The sequence below is a fragment of the Montipora capricornis genome, chromosome 8, assembly GCF_036669925.1.
Source record: "Montipora capricornis isolate CH-2021 chromosome 8, ASM3666992v2, whole genome shotgun sequence".
In the NCBI taxonomy this organism is placed as follows: domain Eukaryota; kingdom Metazoa; phylum Cnidaria; class Anthozoa; order Scleractinia; family Acroporidae; genus Montipora; species Montipora capricornis.
This window is the reverse complement of record NC_090890.1, coordinates 26,825,121-26,839,917: the sequence shown is the minus strand read 5'-3', so window position 1 is coordinate 26,839,917 and position 14,797 is coordinate 26,825,121. Positions and strand designations below refer to the sequence as shown.

The following is a 14,797-nucleotide window of genomic DNA, read 5'->3' as shown; positions in this document are numbered from 1 at the left end:
AGTTGCAGCTTTTAATCAAAAACCTTTCGCCCAAAAGAAAACTTTGAATTAATTCTAAACCGGCGAAATAAGCATCGCGGGGTTCATGTGGTTTCCAACAATTCGGGACTTCAGGCCAAATCCTCTCAATAGGAAAACGAAGAGAACGGGATTTATTTTCCAGTAAATTATCCAAGGGGATGTTGTATGTAAACCGGAAAGGCTCCATTTTTCCGTACAAAACAAAGAAAAGACTCGTACCGTATATTATTAACTCGCCGAATCATGATTTCCCTCGCGCGACAACATGTGCAATCATTATGACGTCATAAAGACCTTGGTATTTTATTCGACCTTATATCTCAGTATCTGGATGATGGTCCTATCGCGCTATGAAACCACAAACCTGACCCCGTATGAAAATCCCAATCATATGCCTGGGTAAGTAAGCGTTGGTGCTAACACTTCAGTAATCCATTGAATAGGCAATCACTCTTTCGTCAAGTTGAATTGAGATTTCACGGATGGTAATGGTGAGGAAGTGCCTGATAAAACTGCATTCAATTACAGAATGGTCTTGTCAGCGCTTTATTTTGATTGTGTTGTCTGCCGTTTTCGTGTTGCCCTGCCTCATGTCTTCGCCAATGCTTTGCACACTTCGATCATCCAGTTCGCTTTTAATCTGATGTTTCTGTTGGCTGTTTGAGACCTTGCAGAAAAACAAAGCTGCTCTCTGGTTGAGTTTCTTATGTTTCTTCTACTCTCTTCTTTGCTCACAACGAAATAGGAATTTATCCCTGGGTTCTTTTTCAACGGCTTTTTTTTTCGCCTGCAAAGGATCGGAGTTTATCTACAACAGTCATTGGAAGATCTCATTAATGTTGTTCATCAAGAAGTTGATCTATGTTGTCATGAAGTACATGTAGACTGAAGGCGGCAAACTTCCTCCCTGCAATTTCTTCAAACTGACCCTAGCCACTCTCTCGTCTTGCAGCCGCTTTTCAAGGTTAAAGCTTTAGTTTTAGTGTAGTGAGAACCATATCGTGATCACTGCATGAATTAAATCCCAAAAAATGTTCGTGTTTTGTCTTTCAATGTTGATCCTGAAGAGGAGGTAATTGATCTGGTTGTGTACAGTGCCATTAGCGAATTGCCATGTGGCCAGACTCTCGAGAACGTTATTAGGGAACATAGAGATTGTCTTTGCTGCCAACTAAAACAAGAGAGAGTTTAGGGATTTTTGAAGAAACGGAAGATTTCTTTATAATCAATCATGTTAGTGCTTTTGGGAAAATATATTTATGTAAGGAAATGCCTTGGAAGTTACCTTCGTTGAGAGGCTTTATTGCCAGGATAAGACGTGTGTATAATATCGAACTCCATATTGCGAGAGAGATCGAGGGATAAACTCGTTACTCATTTTAAAAAAATGGGAAAAGTTAGTAGCTGCTTTAAACACTTAGTCGAAAATTAACCTTGTCATAGCATCAAAAAGACAAACATCCTGGCCCAGGACGTCAGCTCGGTCCCCTCCAACTCCATTGGCGACTGCACACTCGTCGCGGTGGAAGATTTCACTTATCTCGGCTCCACCATCTCCAGCAGCCTCAGCCTGGACTCCGAGCTGAACTCCAGGATCGGCAAGGCATCAGCAGCAATGGTCCGTCTGTCAAAGAGAGTGTGGGAGAACCCCATGCTACTGAACCAAGAAAGACAAAGACACAAGTGTATCAAGCCTGTATGTTGAGTACACTGTTGTATGGGAGTGAGAGCTGGACTCTATATGCCCGTCAAGAACGCAGATTGAACACCTTCCACCAACGCTGCCTTAGACGGATCCTTGGCATCTCATGGCAGGATCATGTCCCCAACAAAGATGTTTTGGAGAAGGCAGGAACTCTCAGCATGTTCGCCCTGCTCACCAAGATACGCTTGCGCTGGCTAGGCCATGTCACCCGCATGAAAGATGGCAGACTCCCCAAGGACATTCTGTATGGTGAGCTTGCCACTGGCTCCAGACCAACGGGTAGGCCAGCACTCCGCTACAAAGACGTGTGCAAGCGCGACCTCAAGGCGGGTGGCATTGCTCCAGCAGGACTTGAAGCGCTGGTAGCTGACCGTAGCAAATGGCAATCCACCACCAGGTCAGCCATCAAGACAGCTGAACTAGCTAAAGCGTGAAGAGCAGTGGGAGGAAAGGTGAGCACGCAGACGCCAGAGAGCGGAGCCAGCACCCTCGGACGACAACGTCTTCACCTGCACCAACTGTAGCAGGATCTGCCGCTCCAGGATCGGGCTCTACAGCCACAGCCGGCGCTGCAGTTCCACCACGGACTGACCCTCAACAGGCGCAACCTCCATAGTCTCCCGAGACTGACGGATGCCTACTATATCCTACATTTAGTTGGTCTTCTTTGCTTTTGATTTTATAATACTTTTTCGATTTCTTTTTCGTGTGTACTTTTTCGGTTTCTTTTTGTGTGCGTAGTACACCTGTGTACATCTTTATGATTATCTTAAGTATTCTGTTATTATTAATCGTAGATTGGAAGCAGGGTTTTGTAAATAAGTCCTTGTAAGTAGTTTATAGTAAGTACTGTTTCGTTTTTCAAGTAAGTCATTCCGAGTAGCGGCAAAATAAAAATAAACAAATTACAAAAAATAAATAAATAAATAAATAAATAAAACAAGACGTATTGCTCAGTCACTTAGACTGGTCTCTCCAAAGCGCGTACAAGTTAGACGTTAAAAAGCACCTTCGCCAACTCTTGGGTTCCACGCGCATTTTTACGACGCGGACGGCAACCGGAAGTAAGCTGTTTTCCCTTTTAACTTGTCTTCACACAACCACATTTACATTGCTAAGTATATTTTCTCCATTAGAGATGATTGGTATAAAAATCTGGGAGACAAAACCGTCCTGGAACGCGAAATGTTCCCTTCCGGTTGCCGTGCGCGTCTCAAAAACGCTCTTGCTTAATCTTCCTAATAAATGACGACGAGATTGTCCCTCTTAAGAATGGCTCTTTGCAGGCCTCCATAGATCAACAGAATTTACTATTTGAGGGTAATGTGAAGTGCTCTATAGGCCACTTGCACTAAGAGGTCATGTGACATCGTTTTTATGAAAATGAAAGTTACATGATTTTGCCTTCGAAACACTATTAGTGGGTCATCTCTTAAACAAAATAATAGTGATTTGGTTTTTCAAACCCGGACCATTTGCTTAAAATAAGAAAGTCCGTAACTGGTCACGTGACCAAAAGTAACTTTTTTAAAATTATGAATTACCGCTTTCTGACACAAATTTTGCACTTGAACTTCAAGGAAAATGTTGAAAAGATGATGTGGTAACGTTTATGGCACATATGAACTCAACTATGAAACATTTAACAAGATATAAGCAAAAAGTAGCTTTGGCCGCCATGTTGGAGGGCAAGAGTATGCCCTCCAACATGGCGGCCAAGACAAATCATGCTACTTTGTTGAAAAATCAAAGTACCATAAAATATCTCCCTTAAATGCGTTTCCTCTCAAATTTCTTGTGTAAGATAATTTTTATGTGTTCTGTCAATTTTTGGCAACAGCAAGATTACAACTCACTGTTTAAGGGAAGCATTGGTCACGTGACCTCTTAGTGCAAGTGGCCTATTCTACCCATGTAAACCATGTGACCCGTAACCCTCCTCAATGAATTTGGGCCCACACAAGGACAGAGAAAAACTCTGACCAGGGTGGGAATTGAACCCTCGACCTTCGGGTCTGATCACCGCTGCTCTGCCAACTGAGCTGCAAGGTCAGACAGGAGCAGGTCGTGGGAATTTAAGATGACAATTTCACGGCAATGAATATGTTCAAGTACAAGGGAGGGTTACGTCTTTGCAGACGTTGGCCGTGTAGCACTTATCTTTCCATGTTTCCAGGGTTTACATGGGTAGAATATAGCACTTCACATTACCCTAAAATAGTCAATTCTGTTGAAATATGACTGCTACACGGCCAACGTCTGCAAAGACGTAACCCTTCCTTGTACTTCATAGATCACCTCAACATTGGCATAACGCGCACCGGTGGCTCGCTTCGGGAGGTCGTGAGTTCGACTCCGGCCGGACCAACACTCAGGGTCTTTAAATAACCGAGGAGAAAGTGCTTCCTTTGTAATGACATCTGGAAATGGTTAGACTTTCAAGTCTTCTCGGATAAGGACGATAAACCGTCGGCACCGTCTCACAAATATCTTCCATTCTCATAACACTGTGCGACGTAAACGTAGACTTACTTCCTCAGTATCGCCGTGCAGTTTCTCGTACTTGCTGTCAAAATCCCTACCACTGGTTAGCGTAACCAATACTGTTCGTGACGAGGCGAGAGCGTTGCGCACTAGTTTGCTTTTCTTCACTTTACGAAGATAAAATTCTACGATCATAGATTGGCCAAACAATCCCCCGTCCTCCTTTCTTAAGCAATCAGATGACGAATTAAGAGTTCCTTGCCACATATCTATGTGTATTCCCGCTTTCAAAACGACAGTTGCGTCTTCTAATCGGTCGACTAATCCATTCGACTCTCTGCTTGCTCGTGATTGAACATTTACATTCAGGTTCCTTTTCCCTTAGGTTTCCCATTAAAATGAGTCGGAGTAACTCATTTTCCTCTCACTTTTCTGTGACAGATATGCCGGTTACTGCCCACAGGTCAAGTTCCGTCATTATGGGAATACGTTCGGTTACGCCACAGCCAAATGCTTTCAGGACATGAGAACAACCAAACTCAATACCAGCGTCATGGACGACAAGGGAATCAGCGCAGATGGGCAGCATAGGTTTCCCTCTTTATATTCCAACTCACCAGATCTTGTTCTCTCAGCAAGAGCGAGAACAAGAGAACGGTGGCTCAATGCTAAAAAATACTCACTGTTCAATGAACACGAAAGAGGACGAGAAGTAAAAGAATTTGACAAGGTTATTATTTCTTTCTTTTTTTTTTTTTTTTCGTGATTATCCTTAATGGGATGAAAGTGCTGATATTAGCAAATGTCAGGCCGTAAGATAGTTGACTGAGAAGTTCCAACACTGTTCGAAGTCCCTTTGCACGCTGTTGCATGTTCTTGAAAGTTGAAGCATTGTGTACCTTCGATGAAGAGCTCACGCACGCGCATCACACATGGTCCCTCCTGAGAACGCAACCCGTAACTTCGTCAGTGTAATATTTAACTATTCAACGAAGTGGAGTTGGCTGCGGCGAGGTAAATATCCACCACTAGCCACCGACACTGAGGTGAATAGTTGTTTTAGTATATACTATAAACAGTGAGATAAAGCAAAAAAGATGATTTGAAATCATTTATTCCTGCAACGATTGCAATATTCTCTGGCGAAAATCCCGCGGGAGTTCCTCGGAGGTGACTAGCAAAGGATATTGGGAATTTGAGCCGCCAGTCAGAGCGCGCCTTCAGCGCTAGCCACTGTTTTAGTATATACTGACATAAATTATGACAAGTCTCTCCATTGTTCAGTTGCTCGGTCTATTCAAATAGCTGGCCAAGGTTTTGATTAGGGTTGGACGATGTCTCAGACTGATACTTGATGTAAGCGAACCTTTACCATATCAAGCTCTTCCTCATCAACTTAACAAAAAAAACCGTACAAAACGTACTTGACCGAGTGTCTTAGGTCCGAACAAACCGTTGCCTTCATCGTTTCCCTTTCAATTCCCATTGCCAAAACCCACATCTCCTCATCATCCTTGTCGGTAGTAGCTGAGAATGGTCTGATGCGCGTATGATAATCGTTGAAAGTCTAATTAAAGTAGACTAAGTACATGTTGAATTAATCTTTAAAGCTTGCACAAAGCCATCGAGATCACTACATGGATAGAACCGGCACAGTACCAAGAGAGGAAAGATTTGTTGTTCCGCGGAAACCGAGCGCAAAAAAAGGGTGAGTAAAGTTTAAATTTAAAAGGACGGGGCCGCAAAATTTTATCTCGCTTTTACACAAGCATGCGTTTATACGTTAAGTCATTCTAGAAGCTAGCATAAATTTCAATTTTCAGCGGGCTTCAGTTGTCAAAAATAAGAGAGCGCGCATACACACACAAATACGAACACGTTATGACGTGTTTTATTCGTTGTCTAGGGCGAGTTTCAATCGAGTGTCGTAAAACCAAAACCAAAGTAATTACTTTGGCCAATCAAAAAGGACGGAGACAATCCAGTAAACCAATCAAAACTCGAAGTAATTACACGTGGCCGACACAAAGCTTAGGAAAAAGTGCACGCGCGAGCCACGATTGGTTTTGGTTTCACTTCTGATTGGTTAACAAAATGGCGCGAGAACTTTGAACCAATCACTGAAGTAATCCAGTGAAGTAATCATAAACCAAAGCAATTATCTAATTACTTTCGACACTCAATTGAAAACCGCTCTTGACTCTTTTGTCACAAATTGTTTTTATTCTACAGGCCCCAAAGCACATACGCCAGCGATTTCCTCAGCAAAGACGCAAGACTCAAATGCCCCCTGAGCGGCAACGTGATCGTAGCAGATGGTAAAGACAAATTTGACCACGGGGTTTCTCTGAAAATATGTCCCGCTTCTTCCTGTACCTGGAGAGACCGCGCATTGAGAGATGTCTATTTTGAGAAGCGGTAACACTAAGCAAGAAATGCCTTACCGAGAATGACTGCGTAACCCAAAACCAAACCAATTAAGACTTCTACTATGGTCTTTTCTCGTTTTTAATGACTGTACGTACAGCAATTCGGAATTTCCATCCCGATTTTTCAAAAACAGAGGATTTTTGCCTCTCTACATGGTCCCGTTCACGACATCGTCGCACGTTGTGCCTTCGGAAAGACATTTGTTTGATAATCGCGGATCACAATCGGTTTCAATGCTCAAGGACAACATTATCGCACTGATTCACAATATAATGTTCCTTTTGGTTATTTTCCATTAGCGCCTCCTTGCTGAAACAACGTGACACGCCCAAGCCGACTAGCTTATCTGAACTTCCAATACAAATTCTCAGTGGATTCAATCCAAAACAACGATTTCGCTAGCATCATCGCCATTTGAGTCATTGACATAAACTTGCTTTGTGGGCTTCATTCTTTTTGCACTGCTCACAAAATCGTCATCTTCATTTTCGGCTATAGTTTCTGACTGATTAGCCACCGACTTCCCATCCGTTTCCGTCAACGTGTAGTTGCTTGCATTATTTGCCGTTTTGGAATGTTGCACTTGATTCAATGAACGCTTGCTTTTCCTCTGTTTGGTCTAAAAATATAGAGATTGAAAGAATAACAACGGTTTGTTGTAAGTTTCTATTTTGAGCCAGGTTAGCTTAAAGCAAATTTAATTCATCACGCCCCCCAAGAAGGGCAGAGTTTTCAATAAAAGCAGGTTCCGGCGGTCCATCGCCAGCAATAGGACCTCTTACCACAGGCTGCTTAGCACGTTTAGGTTCTGGCGCACTGCCGGATCACATCAGCCTATTTCACCATCACCAGCCCCGTTTGCGTCGCTTTTGTTTGAGCTTGCTCCCTCGTTTGTATTTGCGTTGCCCACAGAGCGAGCCAGCCTACCGGTAAGGTGTACCCTAGAAAAGCCCGCCCCCACCCCCCCCCCCCCCCTCACCACACGGTACCGAAACACCGAAACCATTTTTGTCAGAAAGTCGAAGTCGTGATGGTATAAGCGAGCGCTACACTACGCGCTAAATTCGCCATTTTGAATCGAACAATGCAAATTTCGCGCCAAAATAGTAACCGTATTCAAATCAATGCGGTTTCGCTGTTTACACGACAGATGAAGCCGTATCGTTTTGAAAACGCTCCACTTTTGGCAGCGTTTTCAAATCGACCCGATTTCGGCAACGGTCTCGCGATCAGTGTCGTGTAAACAGAAGGCGTAACCGCATGAAAAACGAGGCGGTTACTTATGAAACCGGGTTAGTGTAAACGCTGCCTCGTTAATAGCGCTGACAGCTTGAATTAACATCGTCATCCTCATTAAGCCGGCCTCTGCTGAGCCATGCAAGCAGCAAGTTGTGCTGTGCAAACACACATACATATCGTTTTTCAACGTGTCAAGGAATAAGCGTGACCCCTTCAAAGATGGAAGGAATCCTAAACAACGGTGAAACAATCAGACAATGAGGCTCACTCCATGTCTGAGCACAGCTGCAATTTTAGTGCAATTATATCTCGATGACCAGGTGCGCAAAGCTTCAGGAGCACCCAATGAGCCAGTTTTCTGAAAATTCATCAAAATATATCCTGGTCATAAAATGAACCAATAATCAGCCTCTTGGGAGCAATATCTGTTTCACACTCCCAGCAAAAACAAACCAGAAATTCCGTTTGCCAGCAGGGCCGGGCGGAAGTTTCCCAGCCAGCAAGCATAAGAACAACAATTGAATACATCGTACGTCGCAAAATGGGCATGACAAATGCATTTCCCAGCAACTTCCCAGTACTTCTCTTCCGGCCAGCAAATACATGCGGAACACGTATTTTACGGTACACCTCCGTAGGGTGCCCCCTGCAGCTTTGCCGGTCTAACGGTGTAACGGTGTTGTTACGGAGAGAAGTTAAGGGGACATTTTTTTGTTTGAGTGGATGGCAGGCTGTCGCTTGTTCCAAGTGCAAACAACTCTCGTAACCTAACTTTTCTCTCTCCTCTTGAGAACTCGCACGGTATCTGTAGATGATGGGCAAGCTCAAATCAAACAGGTCTCTTAAATTTTTGGCAAAACGCAAATTTTAGCTTAAATATTTGCCGTAAACTCGATACCAAATATCTCTAATTCTAGTTTCATTTTCCCGCGAAGCCAGACCTTTCAGCCAATCATTATTCATTATCACCCGTTGAATAGACCTCTTTGGCTTGTACGTTTTGTTTTCTATTTCAGACAATGTGATGTTCCCAAGGGAATTTTCCTTTTGTTTTTCCAGAAGTTATGCGCACATATACACGTGCATAAGACGACATTTGAAAGAAACTGTTCCTTAGAGTAACATCACGTGGTGTGAAATGGAAAAACAAAACGTACAAGTCAAAGAGGTCAATTAAAGGGGGCCATGTCACGTTATTTTAGGATGTTTAGGAGAAGTCCTTAGTTAATCACGAGTTTAAAAGTCGAAAATGGTAATGTGGCATTCCTTTCCTGATAAAATTACCGCTACATCACAAACAAGATGATTCGGAACAAGAAAGACCTTTAAAAAACGTCGGGCCGAGTTTTTTCAAGATTACCCAAATGCAATTCGTTTTAGTCTTGACCATTTGTGTCCATCCATGCTCAGTTCCCTTTCTTTTGCTGTAGAGTATTTCTTTTATGTTGCTCAGCATTCTACTTTTTAGTATTTTGGGTGAAATGAAATTACACCAGTTTGCGTGATATAGCCCCTTCAAGAACGGACACTCAAGATGACCCCGGATACTCCACAACTGACGCTTCAGGCGTCAGTCATGAGCCTCCAAAAGTCTCTACTCAAGTGATTGATCTAGCATAGTTGAAAGTTGCGCCGCGATCCAAAGGGTCTCTCTAGCGATATGTTGATTCATTATTATTTTGTTGCGACGGGGCATTTTCGCCCTCCAAAAAAACTCGGAAGAAAGCTTTGTCACAGGCCGCAGAAAACCAAGCTTGACTTACCGCTTTTAAAGCAGAACCTTCTCTAAAATCCATAAACAATCGCTTGCCAGCTTGTACTAGCCTAGCCTTAGGACCAGCCAACAGATAACTGATTGTAGCATAAGGAGTAAAATGAAAATCTTCCCGCAAGACTCCCTCCAATAACGCATTTACAACCACCCGCTCACAGTCTTCGCGCGACAGATCCGGAGCCTTCAGGTCACGCACGCGCAGACTTGATTGTCCTTTGCCACACCAAGCGTCTACAAGTTTATTCGCCGTCACTCGCTCAGAAAGGGACGAAGCTTGCTCGAGAATTCGGAGAAGATCTTTGCAGTAGTTAGTTACATCACGTTGTTTATAATTAATTGAACCTGGTAAAAATACAAAAACAAATAATGAAAATAAATTAATTCTTGTAATAACATTTCGATAACTCAGTGTAATTTGGAGTTTGTGTACGTAGGCCAGTCAAGTGAGCAATCTAAATTGAAGTACATTTACTAGCCCTCCCACTTCGGAGCTTTTCAGTACTAATTTACAACGCTGTTTTTGCGAGATTCTAGCCATATTACTCGTGCAATTTACAGTCAATTAACAAATTGATATACGCTACTGGCAAGAACAAGACAAGGCCAAAATACCGAGGACTACATTTTTTTCCCAAGTGAATGGGTTCTTTAAGGTCCCACAAACTTTGATCACACGTACAAGGAAAGGTTACGTTTATACAAACGTTGGCCGTGTAGCACTTATATTTTAAACAGAGTTAACTGAATAGAGGGTAATGTGAAGTGCTATATTTCTATCCGCCGAGCGGCGGAGATCTAACCCGAAGGTCGTGGGTTCAATTCCCACCCTGGTCAGAGTTTTTCTCTGTCCTTGTGTGGCCCCATTTCCATCAGTAGGGCTAACGCTCACATGGTTCATATGGGATAGAAATCTAGCACTTCGCATTAAACTCTATTCAGTTAACTCTGTTTAAAATATAAGTGCTACACGGCCAACGTTTGTATAACCGTAACCTTTCCTTGTACTTGTACATGTTCATTGCGGTGACTTTAACATCTTCAGTTCCCACGACCTGCTCCCGTCTGACCTTGTAGCTCAGTTGGTGGAGCGGCGGAGATCTAATCTCCTGTTCGACATACTATTGTACCACCTAGCCTACTCGTGTCAGAATTCGAGGTCTTGAGGGATCTAACTAACTTGTCATCAAACAAAGCTCCAGGTCCTGACGGGATTTCTAATCAAATATTCAAAGTGTTCGCCCCTGAGTTAGCACCTGTTATTTGTGCAATTTATAATCAGTCATTACAGGATTCATTTTTTCCATAATAATTAATACAGTCGATCGTAACACCAGTACCCAATATTTCCCCGCCACAATAGATTGATAATGATCTCAGTCCAATCTCACTTAATAATAGTATTTCAAAGATACTGGAGGGATTTACGAACAGGAGGCTTCTACAACAGAAAGGAGATAAGATTGATTCCAAACAATTTGCTAGGAAAGGTAATTCAACAACTCATGCCCTTGTTTACCTCCTACAAGCAATCCACGAGGCTCTTGACCGTGGAAATAATTGTTTTAGAATCTTCTTCTCGGATTTTTCTAAGGGTTTTGACTTAATTGACCATCAGATCCTTATGGACGAATTATCACTGCTTGGTGTGGACCCAGTGCTTTTCAGTTGGATAAGATCTTTTTTAACAAATAGAACTCAGGCCGTGCGCATCGGGAATGGCTTATCGGATTGGAAGCATACCCATGGAGGTATAGCCCAAGGGACCAAGATGGGTGTCACCTTTTTATCAGTTATGATAAATAGACTTCTAAAGGATTGGAATGTGAGAGCAAAATACGTTGATGATACCACAGTTGTAGAAATCCTGCCTCGCAATTCAATAAGCCTTCTCGATTTGGCTGTTAGGGACACACATTCATTTTGTACTGCCCATAAGATGAAGCTAAACCCTCGGAAGTGTAATGAAATGCTGATAAATTTTATGGAGTACCCGAACTCTGTAATTCCACCTATTTGTATTGGAAATCACCAGCTCGAACGTGTCTCATCTTTTAAATTACTTGGTGTTAAAATCAGAGACGATCTTAAATGGAATGACCACATAGACTATATTTATTGTAAGGCCGCCAAACGTTTATATACCCTAAGAGTGCTTAAAAGAGCTGGTGTAGCGAATAGCAATATTTTAAATATTTATAAGTCGTCTGTCAGATCCATTTTGGAATATGCCGTGGCTGCTTGGCAAGACCTCCCTGAATATTTGTCATCTAAATTAGAATCTATACAAAGGAGAGCCCTTAAGGTAATACTCCCGGGTGTTGGTTATAAGGAAGCCCTGACCATATCTGGCCTTCCAAGTCTAGAAGTCAGTCGAGAAACATTAAGTAGGAAGTTCATTGCGACGTGGAAACTCCGCCCTCAGCCTAATGTTTATAATGTTCCTTACAATCTTAGATCTGGAAGTGAAAAGTCCGTTCGCCAGGAGGCAAGAACCAAGAGAGCTAATGATTTTATAACTTTCAGATTTCTAGATTAATTATTATGTAAATTTTACATTAGTATATCTTAATTATTTTTAATAGTTTTGTAAATGATACCACTTGATAATTCAGTTTATACATAGTTCTAACTGCAAAGAGTGGATTAAACGAGATATGTATAAGGTCGTGGGTTCAATTCCCACCCTGGTCAGAGTTTTTCTCTGTCCTTATGTGGGCCCATTTCCATCACTAGGGCTAACGCTCACACGGTTCATATGGAATAGAAATCTAGCACTTCACATTACACTCTATTCAGTTAACTCTGTTTAATCACACGTGTTCGGTTGATCAACAGAGGCAACCGCGACGTTGTTGATCGCAATAACAAGGTCACAGTTGCCTATGTTGATCCCGGGAAGGCCTTTGCAGGGTGTTCATGAGAATTCCGCCGCAGTTTATTCTTAAGGAGCAGCATTCGGGTGACACTTCGTGACGCTTATTGAAATCCACGCGCATCTAATTACTTACAGTTCTGCACATGTCTGGAGAATTTAGCACACGAACAAGGCAACTCACCAACTGATTGGTCTGTGCATGTAGTTCTTTTACAATTATCACACATTTCATGACATTCATCCGCGTTCCATCGCTCACCAAAATGACGTCCGATCAGAACGCGACGGCAAGTGTTACTATCCTGGCAGTAGGCTAACATCCCATAGAGATTCTCTAAACCTGTTGAAGGAGATGTTCCTGGTCAGTACAGTGATAAATACTGCGAAATCAATCGACACAAGCTAAAGGTATTACGAGGAATAAAACTAGAACGAGTTGTGGTACAGTGGGCGGGTTAAGTACTAAACTAGACAAAGGAGCCCTAACTACGGAGTGTGCATTTTTACAACTGGGTGTCTGCGCCAACACAGAAGAGCTAGCGGCTCTATGGAGACAAAAAATAAAACATCTAAGCAATACAAGCATATAAGCAAACACTGCGTTCTGGTTGTAAATAAACCAAAACGCCAATGGTTATGGAAAAAATGGTAGATACATCGTCAAAATCCAAAGTTATCTGGAGTTGATACCAAAGGCGAAAATACAATTCTAAAACGTGAAAAAATATATGTATAAATACATGTATAATACTTAAAGCTGTTAAATATTATCGCCGTACGAAAACAGTAAAATAATAAAAAAGAACTTACAAACATCAAAATGCTGAGATTGTCAAATAGAACGGCTTTCTCTATAGTGATCAGAAATAAACTGGGAAATTGCCACTTTTCATCTTAGCAATGAAACACAGCAACTGGCTCACGTGCGGATCAGATAAACATCCCATGCTTTCGCATGAATATCAAACGCAAAGCTAGGACACAAATAACAAACTAAGACTGAACTGCTAAATTTCATGCCAGTTTTCCTTTTCAACAGAGGGGGATTTTTCGACTGTTTCCGACTGATGTACTTTAAAGTCGCTTTTGTGCGTGAAGCTTTTCATGATATTGGAGACAATATTTGCCAGTCACTGAAGGCTTTGAACTTTGTACCATATTTAATGCACGGAGATAGTTATGCACAACTCGACAAGTCTTTGTTTCATGCTTTTGTCTGACAGTATTTTTTGGCCTTGACGGTGCACAAAACACACCTTTTTTCGAAAAGATAACCAATCAAATCTTTCGATTATATTATGCGCAACTGATTTCAGGGGCACCCAACGACCAATTTGTTGTAAAATGTATTATTATACCTCAGTTAATGAAAATAAATGTTATTAAGGCATTTTCAGGTGTTTTTCAGTGTTGCTGGGAAAACATTATCTGTTCCTTTTTCCCAGCAAGACACACAAGAAATTTCCCAGCCAGCTAGATAAAATTGGCTGGTTTCCCAGCCAGCTGATCAAATTTATTTCCCAGCCAGGAATTCCGCGCGCTTTCAAATCCCTCGATCCAAAACGACCAAACAAAACCGACAAAACCGGGTCAAAAAAGGTTTTTTTCCGCAAGCGCAATCACTCTGACCAGCCGTTGTTTTTTTGTGTCTACTCTCTGGGTTTTGGTAGGGGTTATTTTTTTTTTTTTTTTTTTTTTTTTAGTCGTCCTCAGTCTTCAGAGTTTCTACAGCCAGCTCGGGTTGAAATGCTAAAAAAAGTCAGTAATTCCCAGGCAAAACCTCTATCAATAACAAAATTTCCCAGCCAGCTCATCGAAACACCTGTATTTTTGCCAGCCAGCAAGATTCCTCTGGGGAACAGATAATGTGAGGAACAGATTCGTTGGGTGCCCCTGTGATTTGCGAAACTGCGCGAACCGAAAACAAAAGATTCTGCACTGCCACGGTCAATTCAACATCGATTGCGGCAACAATGTTGTCGCTTTTGAAGGTTTTAAGGTTTCTTAACCAGTCCCTGGATTAGCTAATAGTATGTTTCCACCTCAGCACTCCCAATCACCCTGGAATTAATGAGCGCTCTTTATTCAACTAACTTATTTGTGCTTTTTCGTTGCCATGTCTCCACCAATGTTTTCACGTGACGTCACGGTTGCTATGGAGGTGTACCTAAACAATGGAACGGCGACCATGTCGATAGGTCCCCTACTTACTCTTTAAACCTTGACCAACTAACAATAGACTATATTTGTATTCTCAGTATTGGACTGG

The 14,797-nt window shown here is 42.2% G+C and overlaps 2 protein-coding genes across 2 annotated transcripts in view; one reads left to right on the top strand and one right to left on the bottom strand.

The window, feature by feature from the left end:
• Positions 1–355: 355 nt before the first annotated feature.
• LOC138059639 (ciliary microtubule inner protein 2C-like) lies at positions 356–7,260 on the top strand. The gene is made up of 4 exons (XM_068905254.1): positions 356–420; positions 4,652–4,940; positions 5,821–5,918; positions 6,443–7,260. The coding sequence occupies exons 1-4, from the start codon at positions 356–358 to the stop codon at positions 6,630–6,632; spliced, it is 642 nt and encodes a 213-aa protein (XP_068761355.1). The 3' UTR covers positions 6,633–7,260.
• Positions 6,701–14,797, bottom strand: part of LOC138014321 (ATP-dependent DNA helicase Q1-like) — a 16,637-nt gene continuing 8,540 nt past the window's right edge. The window contains exons 6-8 of the mRNA XM_068861376.1: positions 12,710–12,868; positions 9,643–9,995; positions 6,701–7,259 (exon numbers count right to left, since the gene is read on the bottom strand). Coding sequence (XP_068717477.1) covers positions 7,017–7,259; positions 9,643–9,995; positions 12,710–12,868 — 755 coding nt within the window. The 3' untranslated portion in view covers positions 6,701–7,016. The remainder of the gene's footprint in view (positions 7,260–9,642; positions 9,996–12,709; positions 12,869–14,797) is intronic.